The sequence below is a fragment of the Hypanus sabinus genome, chromosome 11 (genome assembly GCF_030144855.1).
Source record: "Hypanus sabinus isolate sHypSab1 chromosome 11, sHypSab1.hap1, whole genome shotgun sequence".
Lineage (NCBI taxonomy): Eukaryota > Metazoa > Chordata > Chondrichthyes > Myliobatiformes > Dasyatidae > Hypanus > Hypanus sabinus.
Window position 1 is genome coordinate 111,742,860 of NC_082716.1, and position 23,394 is coordinate 111,766,253.

At 47.2% G+C, this 23,394-nt stretch overlaps 2 protein-coding genes across 6 annotated transcripts in view; one reads left to right on the forward strand and one right to left on the reverse strand.

Moving 5' to 3' along the window:
* The window catches only part of LOC132402289 (ras and Rab interactor 3-like), a 109,783-nt gene extending 98,169 nt beyond the window's left edge, over positions 1-11,614 (forward strand). For both annotated transcript variants that reach the window (XM_059985143.1, XM_059985142.1), the window contains exon 11: positions 10,648-11,614. In XM_059985143.1, the coding sequence (XP_059841126.1) occupies positions 10,648-10,950 (303 nt within the window). In that variant the 3' untranslated portion in view covers positions 10,951-11,614. The remainder of the gene's footprint in view (positions 1-10,647) is intronic.
* A 41-nt stretch (positions 11,615-11,655) lies between these two features.
* The window catches only part of kptn (kaptin (actin binding protein)), a 51,708-nt gene continuing 39,969 nt past the window's right edge, over positions 11,656-23,394 (reverse strand). Inside the window, exon 12 of one of the 4 annotated variants that reach the window (XM_059985147.1) lies at positions 11,656-11,829. In XM_059985147.1, the coding sequence (XP_059841130.1) occupies positions 11,809-11,829 (21 nt within the window). In that variant the 3' untranslated portion in view covers positions 11,656-11,808. Of the gene's footprint in view, positions 11,830-17,312; positions 21,317-23,394 lie in introns of those variants that run through there. The other 3 variants (XM_059985148.1, XM_059985146.1, XM_059985145.1) reach the window with 3 other exon arrangements.

Consider the following 23,394-nt stretch of genomic DNA (forward strand, 5'->3'; position numbering starts at 1 on the left):
CTCAGTGCCCTACCATTTACCTTGTATGTTGTACCTTGGTTTGATCTTCCAAAGTGCAATACTCTACACTTGTCTGCATTAAAACCCATCTGCCATTTTTCAGCCCATTTTCCCAGCTGGTCCAGTTCCCTCTGCAAGCTTTGAAAACCTTCCTCACTGTCCACCACATCTCCAATCTTTGTATAATCAGCATCTTTGCTGATCCAATTTGCCACATTATCATCCAGATCATTGATATAGATGACAAATACCAATGGATCTAGCACTGATCCCTGTGGCACACCACTAGTCACAGGCCTCCACTCAGAGAAGCAATCCCCCACTACCACACTCTGACTTCTCCCATTGAGCCAATGTCTAATCCAATTTACTACTTCACCATGTATACCTAGCAACTGAATCTTCCTAACCAGCCTCCCATGCGGGACCTTGTCAAAGGCCTCACTGAAGTCCATGTATACAACATCCACTGCCTTTCCTTCATCCACTTTCCTGGTAACTTCCTTGAAAAACTCTAATAGATTGGTTAAACATGACTTACTATGCACAAAGCCATGTTGACTCTCCCTGATACGTCCCTGCCTATCCAAATACTTGTAGATCCTATCTCTTAGTATTCCTTCCAATAATTTAACTACTACTGACGTCAAATTTACCAGCCTATAATTTCCCAGATTACTTTCAGAGCCTTTTTTAAACAACGGAACAACATGAGTTATCCTCCAATCCTCCGGCACCTCACCTGTAGATACCAACCTTTAACATATATCTTACAGGGCCCCTACAATTTCAACACTAGTCTCCTTCACGGTCCGAGGGAATACCCTGTCAGGTCCTGGGGATTTATCTAATCTGATTTGTCTCAAGATACCAAGCGACACCTCCTCTTCAATCTGTATAGGTTCCATGACCTCACTACTTGTTTGCCTTATTTCCATTGACTCCATGTCAGTTTCCTTAGTAAATACAGATGCAAAAAACCCATTTAAGATCTCCCCCATTTCTTTTGGTTCCATATATAGCCGACCACTCTGATCTTCAAGAGGACTAATTTTATCCCTTACTATCCTTTTGCTCTTAATATATTTGTAGAAGCTCTTTGGATTATCCTTCACCTTGACTGCCAAAGCTACCTCATGTCTTCTTTTAGCCCTCCTGATTTCTTTCTTAAGTATTTATTGCACTTTTTATACTCAAGCACCTTATTTGCTCTCTGTTTCCTATACGTGTCAAACATCTCTCTCTTCTTCTTTATCAGAGTTCCAATATCCCTAAAGAACCAAGGATCCTTATTCTTATTCATTTTGCCTTTAATCCTGACAGGAACATACAAACTCTGCACTCTCAGAATTTCTCCTTTGAAGGCCTCCCACTTACCAACGACATCCTTGCCAGAGAACAACCTGTCCCAATCCACATTTCTTAGATCCTTTCTCATTTCTTCAAATTTGGCCCTTTTCCAGTTTAGAACCTCAACCCGAGGAGCAGATCTATCTTTATCCATGATCAAGTTGAAACTAATGGTGTTATGATCACTGGAACCAAAGTGTTCCCCTACACACACTTCCGTCACCTGTCCTAACTCGTTTCCAAATAGGAGATCTAATATTGCATCCTCTCTAGTAAGTACCTCTATATATTGATTTAGAAAACTTTCCTGAACTCATTTTACAAACTCTCACCTGTCTAGACCTTTAACAGTATGGGAGTCCCAATCAGTATGTGGAAAATTAAAATCCCCTACTATCACAACTTCATGTCTCCTGCAGTTGTCTGCTATCTCTCTGCAGATTTGCTCCTCCAATTCTCGCTGACTATTGGATGGTCTATAATACAACCCCATTAATGTGGTCATACCTTTCCTGTTTCTCAGCTCCACCCATATGGCCTCGGTAGACAAGCCCTCTAATCTGTCCTGCCTGAGCACTGCTGTAACATTTTCCCTGACTAGCAATGCCACCCCCCACCCCACCCTTCATCCCTCTGCCTCTATCACGTCTGAAACATCGGAACCCTGGAACATTGAGCTGCCAGTCCTGCCCCTCCTGTAGCCAAGTTTCAGTAATGGCTATGATGTCATAATTCCATGTGTCAATCCAGGCCCTCAGCTCATCAGCCTTCCCCACAATACTCCTCGCATTGAAATAGACTCATCTCATAAGATTATTACCACCACACACAACCCTTCTATTTGTGACTTTGCATGAAACTTTAACATCATTTATTTTCACCCCCGCTCCACTATCTACTCTGGTTCCCATCCCCCTGCACATCTAGTTTAACCCCCCCCCCCCCCCCAATAGCACTAACGAACTCCCCTGCAAGTATATTAGTCCCCCTGTAGTTCAGGTATAACCCATCTCTCTTGTAGAGGTCCCAACTGCCCCAGAAGAGGTCCCAGTGATCTAGAAATCTGAAACCCTGCCCCCTACACCAGTTTCTCAGCCACGTGTTCATCCTCCAGAGCATCCTACACTTACCCTCACTGGCACATGGCACAGGTAGCAATCCTGAGATTACCACCCTCGAGGTCCTGCTTTTTAACTTCCTACCAAGCTCTCTATACTCACTCTTCAGGACCTCCTCACTCTTTCTTCCTACGTCATTGGTACCGATGTGTACCATGACGTCTGGCTGATCACCCTCCCATTTCAGAATGCTGTGCATGTGATCAGAGACATCCCTGACCCTGGCACCCAGGAGGCAACAAACCATCCGGGAGTCTCTGTCACAACCACAGAATCTCCTGTCTGTACCTCTAACTATCGAGTCCCCTATCACTACCGCTCTCCTCTTCTTCCCCCCTCCCTTCTGCACTGCAGAACCAGACTCAGTGCCAGAGATCCGGCTGCTGCAGCTTGTCCCAGGTAAGTCATTCCCCCCCACCCCCCAACAGTATCCAAATCGGTATACTTGTTGTTGAGGGGAATGGCCACAGGGGAACCCTGCTCTGCCTACCCTTTCCCCTTCCCTCACCTGACGGTAACCCAATTATAATAAACAATAGGTGCAGAAGTAGACCATTCGGCCCTTCGAGCCTGCACCGCCATTTTGAGATCATGGCTGATCATCTACTATCAATACCCGGTTCCAGCCTTGTCCCCATATCCCTTGATTCCCCTATCCATAAAATACCTATCTAGCTCCTTCTTGAAAGCATTCAGAGAATTGGCCTCCACTGCCTTCGGAGGCAGTGCATCCCAGACCCCCACAACTCTCTAGGAGAAGAAGATTTTCCTTAACTGTGTCCTAAATGACCTACCCTTTATTTTCAATCCATGCCCTCTGGTACTGGACTCTCCCAGCATTTGGAACATATTTCCTGCCTCTATCTTGTCCAATCCCTTAATAATCTTATATATTACCTGTGCGCTGCTCCTTTGGCATAACTACCTCCCTGACACTACTGTTTATAAACTCCTCATTCTCCCGAATGATCCGGAGGTCATCCAGTTCCCTAACGCGGTTTGTTAGGAGCTGCAGCGGGATGCACTTCTTGCAGGTATCGTTGTCAGGGACACTGGAGGTCTCCCTGCCTTCCCACATCCTGCAAGAGGAGCATTCCAACATCCTCCCTGGCATTCTCTCTACTCTAAACAAAACAAAACTTACCGGAACCGACCCTTACCTCTGCCTGTTCACGCTGAAGCCTGTTGAACCAAAGCTGTCTCACTCTGACTCAGTCCGCTCCGATGATGCCCCTGTATGTGGCGGTCTTTTTTTAAACCTTTGGCGCTCTGCGCAGTCTAACATCATGGAGCTGAACAGCAAAGAAACCATCCAACTCACCCAAGCTGACCAAGACGTCGATCTGAGCTAGTCTCACTTGCCCATTTCCCCCAAAACCTTTGCTATAAGTGGACCCTCCTGAACTTGGTTAACTGTTGCTGAGGAAAGATGTTCTTGCTGGGGAAAGGGCATAACAAGGTTCACCCTGAGGTGGAAGGACTGGTGTGTGGAGGGAGAGACCAAGGCAATGAAATCTGTTTGCTGGTTGGAGGAGACTTTGGAGATGGGAATGGACACAATAGACCCAGGGAAGATGTTCCTGATGGTGGGGAGATGTATAATCTTGGAACTCTGCCATGGAGGATTGAGATTTGAGAAATGTCTTCACCCAGAGAGTGTGCTGATCTCATGGAACTCTCTCTCACTGAAGGAAGCAGAGACTACACATTAGATATATTAAGGAGTTAAATTTAGTTTTTCTGGCTACAGAAGACATTTCTAAATGGAGAGTAAAATTCAAAATCTGAGGTGTAAAGGACTTGGGAGTCCTTGTGCAGGATTCCCTAAAGGAATTAGGGAATTAAGGAATCAGGTTGAGTCTGTGGTGAGGAAGGCGAATGCAATGTTAGCATTCATTTCAAGAGGACTGGAATATAAAGCAAGGACGTAATGTTGAGACTTTATAAAGCACTGGTGAGGCCTCACTTGGAGTATTGTGAGCAGTTTTGGGTCCCTCATCTTAGAAAGGATGTGCTGAAGCTGGAGAGGGTTCAGAGGAGGTTCACGAAAATGATTCCTGGATTGAAAGGTTTCTGCAATGTTCTCACCTCTCTCCAGAGGGCTGTGAGACTGCTCCAGCTGCAAGATGCTTTGTGTTTGCGAGCCATACAGTGATTTGTCCTGCTATATGATGAACTGAGACCCAGGCTATGGGCCTAATCCGGATGCTCTGGGATTCGATTTAGTTTGAATGCTGTTGCTTTATATTATTGTTTGCCTGATCTGTGTTTTTTTCCCTCTTTCTCCATACATTGGATGTTGGTCTTTTTTTAAATGGGTAATTGCAGGTTTCTTGGTTTGTGGCTGACTGTAAGCAGACGAATTTCAAGGTTGTATCATCTATACATTCTTTGATAATCAATCAATGTACTTTGAATCCTTTGAAACATGAGGGGTGTTTGATGGCTCTGGGCCTGTACTCGCTGGAATTCAGAAAAATGAGGGGTGACCTCATTGAAACCTATCAAATGTTAAATGAGCTCGATAGTGGATGTGGAGAAGATGTTTCCCATGGTGGGCGAATCTAGGACCAGAGAGCACAGCCTTCAGAATGGAGGGACGTCCACCTAGAATGGAGATGAGGAGGAATTTCTTCAGCCAGAGTGGTGAATCTGTGGAATTCGTTGCCACAGACTGCAGTGGAGACCAAGTATTTAAGGCTGGGTTGATAATTCCTGATTAGTCAGGGCAGGAAGGGATACGGGGAGAAGGCAGGAAATTGAGCCTGAGAGGGAAAATGGATCAGCCATGATGAAATGGTGGAGCAGACTTGAGAGACCAATTAGCCTAATTCTGCTCCAAATGTGACGGTCTTATAATCATATTGAAGAACGGAGCAGGGTTGAAGGGCTGAATGGCCATTTCCTGCTCTCTAGGAGCAGGAGTTACTCCCACTAACCTTTCAGCTACTCTTTCACTCAATGAGATGATGATTGATCTGATCTTGGCCTCAGCCTCACAGAAGCCTATTCTCCATATTGCTCCAATCCTCTCGGTCACAAAGCCGTTCTGTGACTCAGCTTTCTAGGATAACCTTCACCAACCCACCGAGACAAAACATTCTTTCTCATCTCAGTCTTACATGAGTGATACCCCTCCCACAGTCTGTCTGTGATCACTCCATCAAGTTCAATAAATAATGTTAGTAGAGGTACTAAAGGGCTGGCCATCATGACCCCGCTGCTTTGACTCTGCGAGATGGAAATTCCTCGCTGACGTACAGTGCTGTGCACATACTTAGAGCTAGGCTGCCTAAGACCTTTGCACTGTACTGTAGTCATTTTATGTATTGCACTGTACTGTAGTAATTTTATGTATTGCACCGTACTGCTGCCGCAAACATGACAAGTTCTGTGATATAAATGAGTGATAATGAAGCAGATTCTGATCTGGGTTGGTCCCTCTCCCTCCCTCTCTCTCACTATATATATACACACACACATATACATTCTTAGCAGCCTAAAGGATAGAGTGAAAACACCTCTCATTAGGAAGATGACGTGGCAGTGGAGAAGGTGTTAAGAACTGGGTGGGGGTGGGGTTAGAATTGACAAGTTAGTATCAGATGCACTGCTTTCTTTCTCTGGAAATGGGAAGGAAGGGGGCCGACTTGTTGGAGATGTTTTAAGATAATGGGTAGAGTCACAGAGCCATAGAGAACAGAAACTGGGCCTTCGGCCTAACTCGGCCATGAGGAACAAGATGCCTATCTGAGTTAGCCTCAGTTGCCTGCAGGTGGTCTGTGTCCCTCCAAGTCTTTCCCATCTCAATGTAATGCCTTTCTCTATCGCATCATCTGGCACTTTATTCCATGTGTCCTCTACGTACGTGTGGAAAACATTGCCTCGCAAAAGAGGCTTGCCAGGATGGTTTAGACTCTAAACCATCTCGAGAGGGTGGGTGAACTTGGGTTGTTTTCTCAGCAGCTGTGGAGGCAGATCATGAGATTATGGGAGGCAATAAAGAGGCAATAATGGGAGCATCTTTATCCTAGAACAGAATTGCCTAAAGCAGAGGGAATGCATTGAGGGTGAGAGGGGAAGGTTCAAGGGGGATGTGAGGGGTAAGTTTTTTACTCAGAGAGTGGTGGATGTCTGGAATGTGCTGCCTGGGACGGTGATAGAGGCAAATACATTAGAGGCACATGGATGTGAGGAAGATGGAGGGGTATGGATATGGACTGTTTGGATATTTTGTTGATTTACATTTTGGTTGGTTAGCAGTACATTGAGGGCCGTATGGCCTGATCCTTTGTGGTACTCTTCTGTGTTCTGTTTTCTGGTCCCCTTTAGGTACTTCCCCTCTCATCCATGCCCTCTAGTTTTTAGACTCCCTACCCTGGGGATAAGACTGTGATGTCTGCTCCTCATCAGGTCAGCCCCTCATCATCCTATACTCCGGGGGAAATAAGCCTCAGTCTATGCAGCCTATCCTTATAGTCAGAGAGCTACAACTCAAAAACAGGCCCTTCAGCCCATCTAGTCTGTTCCAAACTGTTCTTTTGCCTCATACCTACACCTGGAGTAGAGTCCTATATATCCCTCCCATCCACTTACCTACTCAAACTACACTTAAACACTGCAGTCGTACCCACGTTCTCAACTTCTACCGGCTGCTTGTCCTGCCCTCTGGAGGAAGAGACTCACCCTCAGGTTTCCATGAAATTTTTCACCATTCACACTTAACCTATGACCTCTAGTTCTAGTCTCACCTCTACTGTCAAGATGAAGCCACACTCAGGTTGGAGGAACCACACCTTATATACCGGCTGGTAGTCTCCAACCTGATGGCATGAACATTGACTTCTCTAACTTCCGTTAATGCCCCTCCTCCCCTTCTTACCCCATCCCTGATATATTTAGTGTTTTTCTCTCTCTCTGCCCATCACTCTGCCTGTTCTCCATCTCCCTCTGGTGCTCCCCTCCCCCTGTCTTTCTCCCTACGCCTCCCGTCCCATGATCCTTTCCCTTCTCCAGCTCTGTATCCCTTTTGCCAATCACCTTTCCAGCTCTCAGCTTCATCCCACCCCTTCCGGTCTTCTCCTATCATTTCGCATTTTCCCCTCCCCCTCGTACTTTCAAATCTCTGAGTATCCTTCCTTTCAGTTAGTCCTGACGAGGGGTCTCGGCCTGAAACGTCGACAGTGCTTCTCCCTATAGATGCTGCCTGGCCTGCTGCGTTCCACCAGCATCCTGTGTGTGTTGCCTGTGTGGAAAAAGCCTGCTTGCATTCACCCCTCATAATTTTGCATACTGCTGTCAAATTTCCCCTAATGTTCTAGGCTCCAAGGAATGAAGTCCTAACCTTATCAACCTTTCCCTATCAGAGATTCTCCGACGCCGGAAATCTTGAGTAACACACGCAGTATGCTGCTGGAACTCAGCAGGTCGGCCAGACTCTGTGGAGGGGAATAAAGAGTCGATGTTTCTGGCCACGACTGCTCCATCAAGGGTTTCGGCCTGAAACGTCAATTCTTTAATCCCCTCAATAGATGTTGCCTTGACGTGCTGAGTTCCACTGGCATTTTGTGTGCTGTTCTGGATTTCAGTCATCTGCAGAATCTCTTATGGGTGAGATTCTGATTGATAGATAATTAACCTGGTAACTTCCCCCTCCTCCTTCTCTCTTTACCCATTCCAGCTCCCCTCTTAACCTTCCCTTATCACCTTTCCATCATCTCCCTCTGGTTCCCCTCCTCCTTCCCTGCCTCCCATACACCCCTCTCCAATCAGATTCCTTCTTCTTCGGCCCTTTACCTTTTCCACCAATCACCACCCAGCTTCTTACTTCACTCTCCCCCCACCCCCCCATCTCACCTGCCATCTTGTGCTCTTCTCCACACTCACCATATTCTGGCTTCTGCCCCCTTCCTTTCCAGTCCTGATGTAAAGTCCTGGCTTGAAACATCATCTATTATTCCCCTCCACAGATGCTGACTCAGTTGTTAAGCTCTTCCAGCATTTTGTGTGCATTGCTCTGGATTTCAGCATCTCTTGTATTTATAGTAGGTCATAGACAAGTCGAATCTTACAGCCAATCAAAACTCTTGCTCAGTGTTGCTCAACCTTCTGGATTGAAAGCCCTGTTTAAGTAAATTTGCATCCCCCCTCCATCAAATCATATTTTCAAGGTTATGGTTATCTGTGTGGAGATGAGGAGGAATTTCTTTAGCCAGAGGGTGGTGAATCTGTGGAGTTCATTGCCACGGGAGACTGCTTATTCATTCAGGTCATTAGATGTATTTAAGGCAGAGGTTGATAGGTTCTTGATTAGTCAGAGTGTGAAAAGTTACGAGAAAAGGCAAAAGAACGGGGTTGAGGGTCACGATGGCCCAAGGCCCAATTCTCCTCCTATGTCTAATGTACAAGTCCAGAACAGAGATCATAGACCGGTACCGTGCAGGAACGGTACCACGCAGGAATGGTACAGTGCAGGAACGGTGCCGCACAGGAACAGTACTGCAAAGCAAGACATTGGTACAGACAATATCACCTGACGAGCAAGAGGTGATCCATAGTGTCCTGTTGCAGAGGTGGCGTGAGGACTGTGCAGTCAGTTCAAGAAACTAATGGTTGTAAGAAATGAGTCATTCCTAAACCTGGTGACTTCTGTACTTCCTGCCTGATGGTGGCAGTGAAAAGATGGCATGGCCCAGAGGGTGGGGCATTGAGACCTTGTCTCCTCCTGTAGATGCTGTCAGTAGTGGAGAGGACTGTGAATGTGTTGGACCAGGCTGCGCCACTTTCCCCTGCAGACTCTGCATTTCACCTCATAGACTGCACCTTCATAAGCTGTTGGGACTGTCCATATCGGAATCAGGGTGGAGATAGGTCTCAACCAAAGGAGGTGAAAGGCACTCCTTCCCTCCCCAGCCTTGGGCAAGGTGTAGCGCCTGCTTAGCCCCCACCCCCCAACCCCGATCGGGGTCACGTGAAGCCATGGGAGCAGGTGGTGGATGGTCGTCTGAGCAGTTGGTGCATCACAAATCCTGGTGATGTGACCACTGACGCCAGGCAGACAATCTCTGAAGAGTATTGATAATGGCTGGGGTCACCCATCTGGTAAAGTCACTGCCCAGAAGGCAATGGCAAACCACTTCTGTAGAAAAATTTGCCAAAAAATGCCATAGAACACTGCACATAATGATAATTGCTAAGATATGTTTTGTAATTTGTTTTGGTGCAACAGTATGATACAAGGTAATACAGTATATTACAAGTTACAAAAATAAATAAACTGTACAAAAGATGAATAGCGAGGCGAGTTACGGTTCATGGACCATTCAGAAATCTGATGGTGGAGGGGAAGATGCTGTTTGTAAAATGTTGAGTATGGGTCTTCAAGTTCCTGTACTTTCTCTCAGATTTTCGTAATAGTCTCAGTTAGATAGAGTTATAAAGAGAGCTTTTGGCACATTGGCTTTCATAATTGTGTCCAGGAGTTGGGATGTTATGTTGAAGCTGCGTAAGATGTTGGTGAGACCAAATTTTGGAATATTGTCTGCAGTTCTGGTCACCTACCTACAGGAAAACTGTCATGGATGTTGCCGTGACTCAGCTTACAGGTGAAGGTTCAATAAGTTAGGACTTTATTCTCCAGAGCGTGGGAGATTGAGGGGAGATTTGATAGAGGAACACAAAATTATGAGGAGTATAGATAGGGTAAATGCAAGGCAACTTTGTCCACTGAGGTTGGGTGAGACTGGAACAAGAGGTCATGGGTTAAGGGTGAAAGGTGAAATGTCTAAGGGGAATCTGAGGGTGATGCAAGTGTAGAACGATTTGCTGGCTGAAGTGGTGGATGTGGGTCTGATTGCCACATTTTGGATAAGTACATGGATGGAAGGGGTATAGAGGGCCATGGTCCATGGGACTAGGCAGAAAAACAATTTGGAACAGACTAGATGGACCACAGGACCTGTTTCTGTCTTGTAATGCTCTTTGGCTTTGCCTCTCAGATGTGGATGGTGAGGGTGTTTAATGATGAATGCTTAAGGCACAGCCTCGACGGTGGGGAGGATTGTACTCGTAATGCCCCCAGGAAATCCTCCAGATTCTGAGCTTTGGTATAGATGAGGATGTTTGTCAGAAATTAAAAGTTTCTGCCACTAACTTCGCCCTGTCTCTTCTTCCTACAAAGGATTTGCTGTCGATCTCGCTACAAGAGCCCGGAGGGAAGCAAGTGACCATCCTGGCTCCCGCTCACATGACTGTGACAGAGGTGTGCAAGGCGTGCGCCGAGAAGTTTGCAGTGTTGAAGCCGGAGGTCTACAGCCTCTACTTGGTGAGGGGCGGCTCCTACCAGCAACTGGAGGAGGACACCTGCCCCCAGCAGGTCAAGTATGAGATGCGTCAGAGGGAAGAGACAGCCTTCGTTTTTGTGTACGCAGCCGCTAAGGGGGAGCCGTGCTCCCAGCACGAGGAGCAGCTGACCCCGTTGTGAGAAGCCCCCATCCCTCCGCCCCACACCAGCAAAGCAGGACTGCCGGGAAGTTCCAGACCAAAATCCAAGGGTCTAGATCTGGCTCCCCGTTGTGAAATGCCACGGCTGGTCACCGATGGATTGTTGGGACTATCACGTGTCCATATGGATGCATCTGCCTGCCTGCGTCGAACAACTATGTTTCTGTTAGAGATGGATGTCTGGTATCAGAACCTATCTCAATACTCAGTTTACCCTCCCAGCGGTTTAACTCACCCAGAGCTTCTGCACTGGGGATCATGCCTTCAAACGGTCATTCATCCCGACAGCCTTAAACAGAGACTCCTCTCGTGGCCATCCCCCACAGCCCCTGCGTTGCTGGGTTACCTGGAAGCCCACTCTCGCCAGACTGTCTCTTGTCATTTGGAGATTACAGTAATGCAGACAACAGGGGAAATCACAACCAGCAATGTCTGACGCAGTCTCAGACAGGAAGAGACACAACAAATGGATCCAGGACGAGACGGGGCACAGTTAAGTGCTGAAAGAAGTGGGACAAATATTGAAATGTGACATACAGCAATTTCCAGTTACCCCAACCCTACAAATAAATTATATTTTGTTTGTAATATTGGTTATAGTACCTTGTAAAGATTTTTAAATAAATATTATACATTCTGGGTCATTCCTCATTTTCTTTTCACTCCCTAATTCCTACCCCGACTGCACTCCTCACACGCTGGGAGGGGAAGCAAAGCACACCCCCAGACTGAGTGGCTTCATGCTGAGCATCACCCCGGTCACAGGTGCCCAGGCCCAGGCCCCATCACAACGCTCTGCCTGACACGTTCCCACCTTACAAATGGTTGTCTTGGTTAACTATCCTGGGGAATCCCGAAGCTGCAAAAAAAAATCACCTTCTTAGTGTGTGAATGTAAAGTGCATTTAAAATTACCTATTGATCATTGTGACGCGGAATGAGGCGATTCAGATCCAGATTTATCACACGTACAACGAAACATGCAGGGAAATGTATCGTTTATGTTAGCAGCCAACATAACCCAAGGATGTACTGGGGACAGAACAGCACAGAACACAACAACCAACAAAACAAGCCCAATTACACACACACACACCCGGACTAGCTGATGATGGGTCCCCAAACTCCCTTCAGTGTTGACCCCCAGACTAGGCAATGCTGGGACCTCAAACTCCCTCCAGTGTTGACCCCCAGAACTAGACAATGATGAGACCCCAAACTCCCTTCAGTGTTGACCTCCAGGACTAGACAATGATGGGACCCCAAACTCCCCTCAGTGTTGACCCCAGGACTAGCCGAAGAGAGGTTCCCATGGAGTCTCGGGCAGCTCCTGCATCCTTGCCCCTGCATATTATTCTCCCGCAAACAGTGATCCCCTTCCCACAGGAACTCCAAGAGGCAGCTTTCACCATCACAACCACAGGGCAAAACATGTTTCTTCTCACCCTCTTTGTATCTTCCCAAAATGTCAAACCTTGTACTCTAGTTTGGATGAGGGGATCAGGTTCAGGAACCAATCACTGTGGCCATTGTCACCCCTCCTTGCTCAATTCACAGACACTAGAAAATCAGCAGATGCCGGAATTCCAAAGCATCACACATAAAATGCTGGAGGAACTCAGCAGGTCAGGCAGAGTCTATGGACAGAGTAACACACACAAAATGCTGGAGGAACTCAGCAGGTCAGACATTGTCTATGGTCAGAGTAACACACACAAAATGCTGGAGGAACTCAGCAGGTCGGACAGTGTCTATGGACAGAGTAACACACACAAAATGCTGTAGGAACTCAGCAGTTCAGACAGTGTCTATGGACAGAGTAACACACACAAAATGCTGGAGGAACTCAGCAGGTCTGACAGTGTCTATGGACAGAGTAACACACACAAAATGCTGGAGGAACTCAGCAGGTCAGGCAGTGTCTATGGTCAGAGTAACACACACAAAATGCTGGAGGAACTCAGCAGGTCAGACAGTGTCTATGGTCAGAGTAACACACACAAAATGCTGGAGGAACTCAGCAGGTCAGACAGTGTCTATGGTCAGAGTAACACACATAAAATGCTGGAGGAACTCAGCAGGTCAGGCAGTGTCTATGGACAGAGTAACACACACAAAATGCTGGAGGAACTCAGCAGGTCAGACATTGTCTATGGTCAGAGTAACACACCCAAAATGCTGGAGGAACTCAGCAGGTCGGACAGTGTCTATGGACAGAGTAACACACACAAAATGCTGGAGGAACTCAGCAGGTCAGACAGAGTCTATGGACAGAGTAACACACACAAAATGCTGTAGGAACTCAGCAGTTCAGACAGTGTCTATGGACAGAGTAACACACACAAAATGCTGGAGGAACTCAGCAGGTCTGACAGTGTCTATGGACAGAGTAACACACACAAAATGCTGGAGGAACTCAGCAGGTCAGGCAGTGTCTATGGTCAGAGTAACACACACAAAATGCTGGAGGAACTCAGCAGGTCAGACAGTGTCTATGGTCAGAGTAACACACACAAAATGCTGGAGGAACTCAGCAGGTCAGACAGTGTCTATGGACAGAGTAACACACACAAAATGCCGGAGGAACTCAGCAGGTCGGGCAGTGTCTATGATCAGAGTAACACACACAAAATGCCGGAGGAACTCAGCAGGTCAAACAGTGTCTATGGACAGGGTACCACACACAAAATGCTGGAGGAACTCAGCAGGTCAGACAGTGTCTATGGACAGAGTAACACACACAATGCTGGAGGAATTCAGCAGGTCAGACAGTGTCTATGGACAGAGTAACACACACAAAATGCTGGAGGAACTCAGCAGGTCAGACAGTGTCTATGGTCAGAGTAACACTCACAAAATGCTGGAGGAACTCAGCAGGACAGTCGACATTTCACGCTGAGACCCTTCTTCAGGAGTGAGAAGGAAGGGGAGAAGTCAGTGGTGGGGGGGGTGGGGAGAAAGAAGTACAGGGTGACTGGTGATAGGTAAAACCTGGAGAGGTGGAGGAGTGAATTAAAGAGCCGGGATGTTGATTGATGAAAGAGAGACAGGGCTGGAGAAGAGGGAATCTGAAAGGAGAGGACAGAAGATCATGGAAGAAAGGGAAGGAGGGAGGTGATGGGCCGATAAGGTGAGAGAGGGAAACAGGAATGGGGAATGGTGAAGGGGGAAGCAATTACCAAAAGTTTGAGAAATCAATGTGCGTGCCATGAAGTTGGAGGCTACCCAGATGGAATATAAGGTGTTGCCCCTCCAACCCGAGTGCGGCCTCATTGTGACAGTAGAGAAAACCATGGACTGACATAGAAACATAGAAAACCTACAGCACAACACAGGCCCTTTGGCCCACAAAGCTGTGCTGAATATGTACTTACTTCAGAAATTACTAGGCTTACCCATAGCCCTCTATTTTTCTAAGCTCCATGTACCTATCCAGGAGTCTCTGAAAAGACCCTATCGTATCCGCCTCCACCACCATCGCCGACAGCCCATTCCACACACTGACCACTCTCTGCGTAAAAAACTTACCCCTGACATCTCCTCTGTACCTACTTCCCAGCACCTTAAAACTGTGCCCTCTTGTGCTAGTTATTTCAGCCCTGGGAAAAAGCCTCTGACTATCCACACGATCAATGCCTCTCATCATCTTGTACACCTCTATCAGGTCACCTCTCATCCTCCGTCACTTTGAGGAGAGGAGGCCTCGGATAATAAATCAGCCATGAAGGAATGACGGGGCAGACTGGACGGGCCAAATTCTGATCCTATGTCTCATGGTTAATCATACCATCTACTCGTACTCAACACAAGGAAGGAGATTTGCTCCGCAGAGTCTGCCAGAACACATGTCGGAATGGGAATGGGTGGCCACTGGCAGATGGTGCTCGGCCTCCCAATCTTGTTCTAATGGTCAATAGCTCCAGAGTAACACACAGCTGGTGACAAACCAGAATAAGAGGGAGTGGAAAGAGGAGTACAAGCTGACAAGTGGACCAGACAAGCTTGTACATTTACTGGACTTGAATTTAACACTTCCAGCTGCCGTGATGAGATGGGCTTCCCCAGCCTCTGATGACTCATCCAACAGGTTTCATATTGCACCAGTGCCAGACAAAGGAAAGTCCAGCCGCCACTCAGTGCAACTCTCTCTTGCCTGTTATGCTGCTGGCAGTTAGGGCAGCAATGACATCCTCCAACACACACAAGAGGAACTCAGCAGGCCAGGTAGCATCAATGGAAAAAAGTACAGTCGACACCCTTCGGCATGACTGCCTGGCCCTCCAGTCCCTCCAGCATCTTGTATGTGTTGCTTGGATTTCCAGCATCTGCAGATTTTCTCTTGTTAACGAAGGTCCTTCATCTCTGGTGGTGTACAGGACTTCCTTCATTGTGCCACTAGCTTCCTCTTGGTTTTTACCACCATCAGTCATGTAAGTCCTGGGTGGAGACGGCTCCTCGATAGAGATCGTTAAGAGCACCAAATTTCTTGGTGTTCACCTGGTGGAGAATCTCACCTGGTCCCTCAACACCAGCTCCATAGCAAAGAAAGCCCAGCAGCGTCTCTACTTTCTGCGAAGGCTGAGGAAAGTCCATCTCCCACTCCCCATCCTCATCACATTCTACAGGGGTTGTACTGAGAGCATCCTGAGCAGCTGCATCACTGCCTGGTTCAGAAATTGCACCATCTCGGATCGCAAGACCCTGCAGCGGATAGTGAGGTCAGCTGAGAAGATCATCGGGGTTACGGACATTTACACTACATGCTGCTTCTGCAAAGCAAACAGCATTGTGAAGGGCCCCTTGCACCCCTCATACAATCTCTTCTCCCTCCTGCCATCTGGGAAAAGGCACCGAAGCGTTCGGGCTCTCACGACCAGACTATGTAACAGTTTCTTCCCCCAAGCTATCAGACTCTTCAATACCCAGAGCCTGGACTGACACCAACTTACTGCCCTATTGTCGTGTTTATTATTTACTGTAATGCCTGCACTGTTTTGTGCACTTTATGCAGTCCTGGTTAGGTCTGTAGTCTAGTGTAGTTTTTTTCTGTGTTGTTTTTGCCTCATTTTTACTGTGTACTGTACCAGCAGTTATGGTCAAAATGACAATAAAAAGTGACTTGACTTGACTGGAGACTCAGGAATACCGTCACACTCAGATGTAGAAGAATTCTGAACTGCTGTAACAGTTTTGCTTTACCAGTCGGGGTTGTTGGCCCTGTGCTGACCCCCCAAGCCTGGAGGACCGGTGGGCCACTCTCAGGAAGTCTGAATCTCATCACGGCTGCCGGAGGTGTTAACCACAAGTCCAGCCAATTCCAGTAACTGTGCAAACCTGCCTGGTGCACAAGTCAGCTTGTACTCCTTCTCTTCTCAACCTCTCAATCTGCCTTCTCAGGACTTGTGTGTGCTAACTTGGAGTTGTTGGCCCTTTGACCTGTTTGGCAAGGGTGGCCCAACCAAGAGCCAAAGCATAAAGCCCTGACTCCAGCCAGCACAGCTCTCCGGGTCACTGAGGCACACGAACCTCCAAACAATGAAAAGGTTGTGGTCCTCTTGACAGTAGTGACATTAGTAATGTCAGCGACATTATCATCACTGAATTCGGAGTTCCGCCCCTACCCACCCCCTTGTCCTTTAGAGAGTATCTCATCCTCGTGGAGGAGTCAGCGACATTACCATCACTGAATTCAGTGTTTCCCTCCCCTGTCCTTTAGAGAGTATCTCTTATGAGGAAAGGTTGAAAGAAGGAGACAGCCATGGAGGTAAGAGGGTGGTGCAAGAGATCGTAGGTGAGATTTACCAGGATGCTGCCTAGATTAGAGAGGAAAGGTTGAGGGGGGCTTCTGAGGAAAGGTTGACAGACCTAGGAACGAATGGTAAAGGTGTACAAGATGGAGACCCAGCAGCTTTTTCCCAGGGTAGAAATATCTAATACTGAGGGGCATCATTTTAAGGTGATTGGAAGTACAGTGGGGATGTCTGAGGTAGGTTAGTGATGGGTGCAAGGGAAGTGCTGCCAGGGTGATGGTAGAGCCAGATACATTAGGGATATTTAAGAGACACTTAAATAGGCACATGGATGAAAGATAAAATGGAGGGCCATGTGGGAGGGAGGGGAACTTGATTTTGAAGCAGGTTAAAAGGTCAGCATAACATCGTGGGACAGAGGCCCTGTATTGTACTATAATGTGCTATGTCCTCTGACTTATTAACACGCACAAAATGCTGGAGGAACTCAGCAGGTCAGGCAGTGTCTATGAACAGAGTAATACACACAAAATGCTGGAGGAACTCAGCAGGTCAGACAGTGTCTATGGTCAGAGTAACATACACAAAATGCTGGAGGAACTCAGCAGGTCAGACAGTGTCTATGGTCAGAGTAACACACACAAAATGCCGGAGGAACTCAGCAGGTCAGACAGAGTCTATGGTCAGAGTAACACACACAAAATGTTGGAGGAACTCAGCAGGTCAGACAGTGTCTATGGTCAGAGTAACACACACAAAATGCCGGAGGAACTCAGCAGGTCAGACAACATTCTGCAAATAAACAGTCAACATTTCAGGCTGAGGCCCTTCTGCAGTACTGGGAAGGAAGGGGGGAGACCACAGAATAAAACAGTGGTCAGAGGGGAAAGAGGACAGCTGGAAGGTGATAGGTGAAGCCAGGTGGGTGGGAAAGATCGTGAGCTGGACAGGAAGGGATCTGATAGCAGATGGACCAGAGGAGAAGGGGAAGGAGGAGGGGTCCCGGGGGAAGTGAGAAGAGGTAAGAGGCCAGGGTGGGGAACAGAAGAAGAGTGAAGGGGGAGGGAATCTCAGAATGATCGGCATCCCATCCACAACTGTCCCTCACTCCAGCACCTTCGCATCATGGCAGTGGCTTGCACTGTCTGCAGGACACATTGCAGCAAAGCGCCAAGACTCTCCAAAACCCATCAGCTCTACCAACTAGAGTACGGGGAACAGCACCTGCTGCAAGTTTTGGGCCCCTTGTCTTAGAAAGGATATGCTGACGTTGGAGAGGATTCAAAGGAGGTTCACAAAAATGATTCTGAGATTGAAAGGCTTGTCATGTGAGGAGTGTTTGATGACTCTGGGTCTGTACTCATCGGAATTCAGAGAATGGGGTGGGGGAGAACCTCATTGAATGGTGAAAGGCCCCAATAACTCTATTGTTATTTTATGTGGAGAGGATGTTTCCTATGGTGGGGGAGTCCATGACCATTGGACACAGCCTCAGAATAGATGGGAGTCCTTTTAGAACAAAGATGGGGAATTTCTTTCGCCAGAGAGTGGTGAATCTGTGGAATTCATTGCCACGGACAGCTGTGGAGGCCAAGTATTTAAGGCAGAGGTTGATAATTCCTGATTAGTCAGGGCATGAAGACAGGGAAAAGGCAGGAGATTGGGGTTGAGAAGGAAAATGGGTCAGCCATGATGAAATGGCAGAGCAGACTCAATGGGCCAAATGGCCTAATTCTGCTCCTATATCTTATGGACTTACTGTTTTAACTCCCTGCCCAACAGCACCGTGGGTATGCCCACAGCTCAAGGGTGGCAGCGGTTCAAGAAGACCTTCTCAAGGGCAAATAGGGACAGACGATTAAATGCTGGCTCAGCCACACCTTGAATAATTTTTTTAAATTGTTGCTTTGCTTCAGCACGCCATTTTTTACAACAGTCCATTATTAGCCATAGTGCATACCAGTGAACAATCCTGCCATCTGCTGGTAGAAAGACAGTGTGCAGCTCTGGTAGAACTGCCCACAAAAATACTATCTACATTCAGTAACAACAGAAAATCTGCAGGTGCTGGAGATCCGAGCAACACGCACAAAATGCTGAAGGAACTCAGCAGGCCTGGCAGCATTCATGGAAAAGAGTACAGTTGTTGTAGTACGTTCAGTACCTTGAAGTGGACAGGTTACAGGAGGTGGCCACTGTGAGCAGTATAAAACCACAGACCATCCCAGGCACATAGGGCAGAAATATTTCACTCTTTGCACTGAAGTAAAAGCACAGCACAGTACCGCACTAGGGCAGAGCTCTCCACAGTCTGCGGTTGTGGGAGACCTCTGTAAAACAAAGTATGTCTGCTCCCCGCCCCTGACCAATCCCACAGACTAAGCAATCCCTCCACCAGCTCTAGGTCTGACCAGGATCTCCAGCGCTGGTCGTGTGTGACTCCCCCGCGTACTCTGGTCTCCTCCCGATCCCAAAGACACACCAGAAGGTGAAGTCGTTAGAGGTAAGCGGCATAAAAGTGAGTATGGACTACGGGGAAATGTGGGTGGAACATGAGCTAGTCAGCAACACAGAGTAAAATCACCACACTTTAAACCCCAGGAGAGGAAATAAAATACGTTCAGAACTGAATTACTTGTGTGCAGGCGGCAAATTTTCAACACTGAGAACTAATAACACTGGAAACAAAGATTTTGCTTCTGGAATTATTTTTGGCGTATCTTATGGATTTTGGACTGATGCTCATGAAAATCACCATGAAATTTCCCTATCATGTAGTATTTTTTTGAAATTGTCTACATTTGTTGTTTCAATTCATAACTCAAGTCAGAATAACTGATGCCAAGATTAAGGAAAGCATTTTTGTTGGTCCGCAAATCAAACAGGTCATCAATGACAGGCAATTCGAAGAACTTCTCGTGGGACCGGAGAAAATCGCATGGAAGGCATTCAAGGATGTTGTTGGAAATTTTTTTGGCAACTACAGAGCACCAAACTACGTGCAGCTGGTTGACAACATACTTCAAGCAAACAAAACCATGAAGTGAAACATGTCACTAAAGATTCATTTTCTGCATTCCCATTTGGACTTCTCCCCTGCAAATCCTGGCACTGTCAGTGACGAACACGGTGAAAGGTTTCACCAGGACATTGTGGTCATGGAGAAACGGTATCAGGGAAACTGGAATCCATCAATACTGGCTGATTATTGTTGGACACTTAAGTGAGAAGCCTCAGACACTGAGTACAAATGAAAATCATCAACAAAACATTTTTAGCTCGGTTGAAATATTGCAAAGCGTCAGCACCATTATGCAATCAAACACATTATATTCAATAAAAGTTAATTTATTGTTTCTTCTAATCCCTATGTGATACAAATAGTCAAATTATATTTGTGTTCAGCTTCAAACATTCTACCATAAACGAAAGGTCATACCACTTCCAAACAAAATCTGTTGTGTGGTGATATTATTTAATTAATATACAAATTACGCAACACCATAATAAATGGTATTTCTAAGACTTTTCAATGGTCAACACCAAGAACAGGATTTACACAATACCTGCTCTGAAATTGTGGTTGCAAAGTACAATTGTGCACAGCAAGCTCCCACACACGGTGATATCCAGCTGATAATCTGCTACTTATGGGGTTGACGGAGGGTTGAACAATGGAGATTCCCCGGCTCACAAGGGGCATCTTTCACCATATCCAGCTCTCCATTCCTGTCTCTGAGTGGGTCTCGAACCCACAACCTCCTGACTCCAAGGCAGAGATGCTCCTCACTGAGCCACGGCTGCCACCAGTGAAAGCAGTAATCGTGTACCAGCCGATGAAAGGGAATGCCAAGCACGGTCAGTGTGACATCGCCACCAATGTTCCTCCTGTGATGAGCAGTCCGCATCAACTACCTTCCCATTCAACCACATCCGTAAAGACATCGGGACGAATGGGACCAGGTTAGCGGACGTTTAACCACCACGTGAGATACAGCTGCAGATTCTTGTCATTTAATCACCCGATTAAAATTAAAGCATAAAAAGAGGAGGGTCAGTAATCATTTATTTTCGGCTAGAGTGACCTTGGCCACAAGCCTCTGATTCCACCATACACAGCAGAGATTTCAGCGACTCTGCCCTGGTACGTGATGGATGGAGTGGGAGAGAAGAGGGATTTTAGTGCATTCATTCTCTCCCTCCTGTCTCCTTGGCTGACACCACCCACAAAACAAAGACCTCCTTCCACGCTGATCGGTAGACGTGTCCCTCAAACTTGTGTGAGATCTTTCCAGGGAGAGTAACCAAGCATAAGCCGCTGTATGGGGCAAAGAGAAGGGGAGGGTCTTGTGGCGATGGGTGGGGGGGGGGGGATAGAGTTGGTAAATCAATTACCTCGAAAGCTTAGTGGGTTTGACTTCATCTGCTGTGTTCAGCTCCCTGCCCCTCGGTCTTCCTCCAGGACATTCCCTGGAGCCTCTGTCAGCTGCCCATTGTCCTCAGGCACCACGTCCTCTTCTGCTGCCTGGGTTTCTAGCACCAGCGCTCTGGAACAAAGCCTCTCCAACACCAGGCCTGCTGTCTTGGTTAAGCTGTGCTGTGCAACAACGAGGGAAGAAGCAGCCTTACATGAGAGAGCCCGCAGATGCCAGAGCAGCGAGAAGCGCAGAACGCTGCAGAAACTCAGCAGGTCAGGCAGAAGCTACGGAGGGAAGTGAGCAGTCGAGGTTTCGGACCAAGACCCTCCATAGCTGCTGGCTGAGTTCCTGCATGTCACAGCCATGCCTGATCAAAGCACGTCGCCAACAAATTACTCTCTGCCCTCTAACAACAATACCAAGTGGTCAGCACACGCTTTACAGTACAGGTGCTGAGGGTTCAATTCCTGCCACTGTCTGTAAGGAATTTGTACGTTCTTCCCGTGACTGGGGGGTGGGGATGGCTACCTCCCACTGTCCAAAGATGCACTGGCTGGTAGGTTAATTGTTCATTGTAAATTGTCCTGTGAGTAGGCGAGGGTTAAATCGAGGGTTGCTGGGCAGCATGGCTTGAAGGGCCGGAAGGGCCTGTTCCACACCGTATCTCAAATAAACAAACAAGCAATGAAGAGGGTAGGGAAGAAGTCGTCAAAATGTCAAAAAGAGGCGATCAAGACAGCAAGGGAAGTCAACAGGAAGTGTAAATGCAGGATGATCAGCTGAAGTTACCAGCAGAGCTGATCTCAGAGTAGGTGGAAGGGCCTGCACAACAACTTGGGCCAAATGGCCTGTTCTGTGTTATGTTCTCATTTTAAAATACTGGGAGAAAGTAGTTCAACAAGCTGCACCGTGGAGAGCATTCTAACTAACTATATCATTGTCTGGTATTTTTTTTTGGGGGGGGGAAGGGAGGGGTGAGCTACTGCACAGGTTCGATACAACCTACAGTGAGTTGTAAAATTAGCCAGCTCCATCATGGGCACTAGCCTCCCCAGCATCCAAGCAGCTATGATTCAAAATGGCAGCATCCATCATTAAGGACATGCCCTCTTCTCAGTGTTACCATCAGGGAGGTACACACTCAGTGATTCAGGAACAGCTTCTTCCCCTCTGCCATCAGGGAGGAGGTACAGGAACCTGAAGACCCACACTCAGTGATTCAGGAACAGCTTCTTCCCCTCTGCCGTCAGATTTCTGAATGGACAGTGAACCCATGAACACTACCTCACTACTTTTATTTCCTTTTCTGCACTACTGATTTAATACACACACACACACACACACACACACACACACACACAGTATGTTACTGTAGTTTACAGTTTGATATCTCTATTATGTATTGTAGCAGAGGCTTTGGAGAGGTTTACCAGGATACTGCCTGGTTTAGAGGGAACGTGCTATCACGAGAGCCTGGATAATCTGGGTTGTTTTCTCTGGAGTGTCGGAGGCTGAGGGGAGATCTGATAGAGGTTTACAAGATTATAAGAGGCAGAGGCAGAGTGGACAGAGAGTATCTGTTTCCCAGGGTGAAACGTCTAATACCAGAGGGCGTGCATTGAGGGTGAGAGGGGGATAGGTTCAAGGGGGATGTGAGGGGTAAGTTTTTTACTCAGAGAGTGGTGGATGCCTGGAATGTGCTGCCTGGTACGGTGGTAGAGGCAAACACATTAGAGGCTTTTCAGAGACGTTTGGATAGGCACATGGATGTGAGGAAGATGGAGGGATGTGGACACGGTGTAGGGAGGAGGGATTAGTGTTTGGGTGTTTCTGATTTGCTTTTTAGCCGGTTCAGCACAACATTGTGGGCCGAATGGCCTGTTCCTGTACTGTACCGTTCTGTGTTCTATGAACGTACACTTAGAACAAATCAGAAGCTGGTGGTCAAAATGGCCTTGAAGGGTTTCAGGGGTCAGCTGCTTTCACTGCAACTCTGGGAAACAGCACGCCCTTCCGCCCTTTAATTAGCTCAGTCGTGGTTTGTGTCCTAAACCTACTCTCCCGTATAAGCACTGGAAGATAGGCTCATAAAGAGAGCTTTTGGCACATTGGCCTTATAAATCAAAGTACTGAGAGAGGGGATGTTATGTTGAAATTGTACAAGACATTGTGAGACCTAATATGGAATGTTGTGTGCAGTTTTGGTCACCTACCTACAGGAAAGACATAAACAAGTCTGAAAGAGTACAGAGAAAAT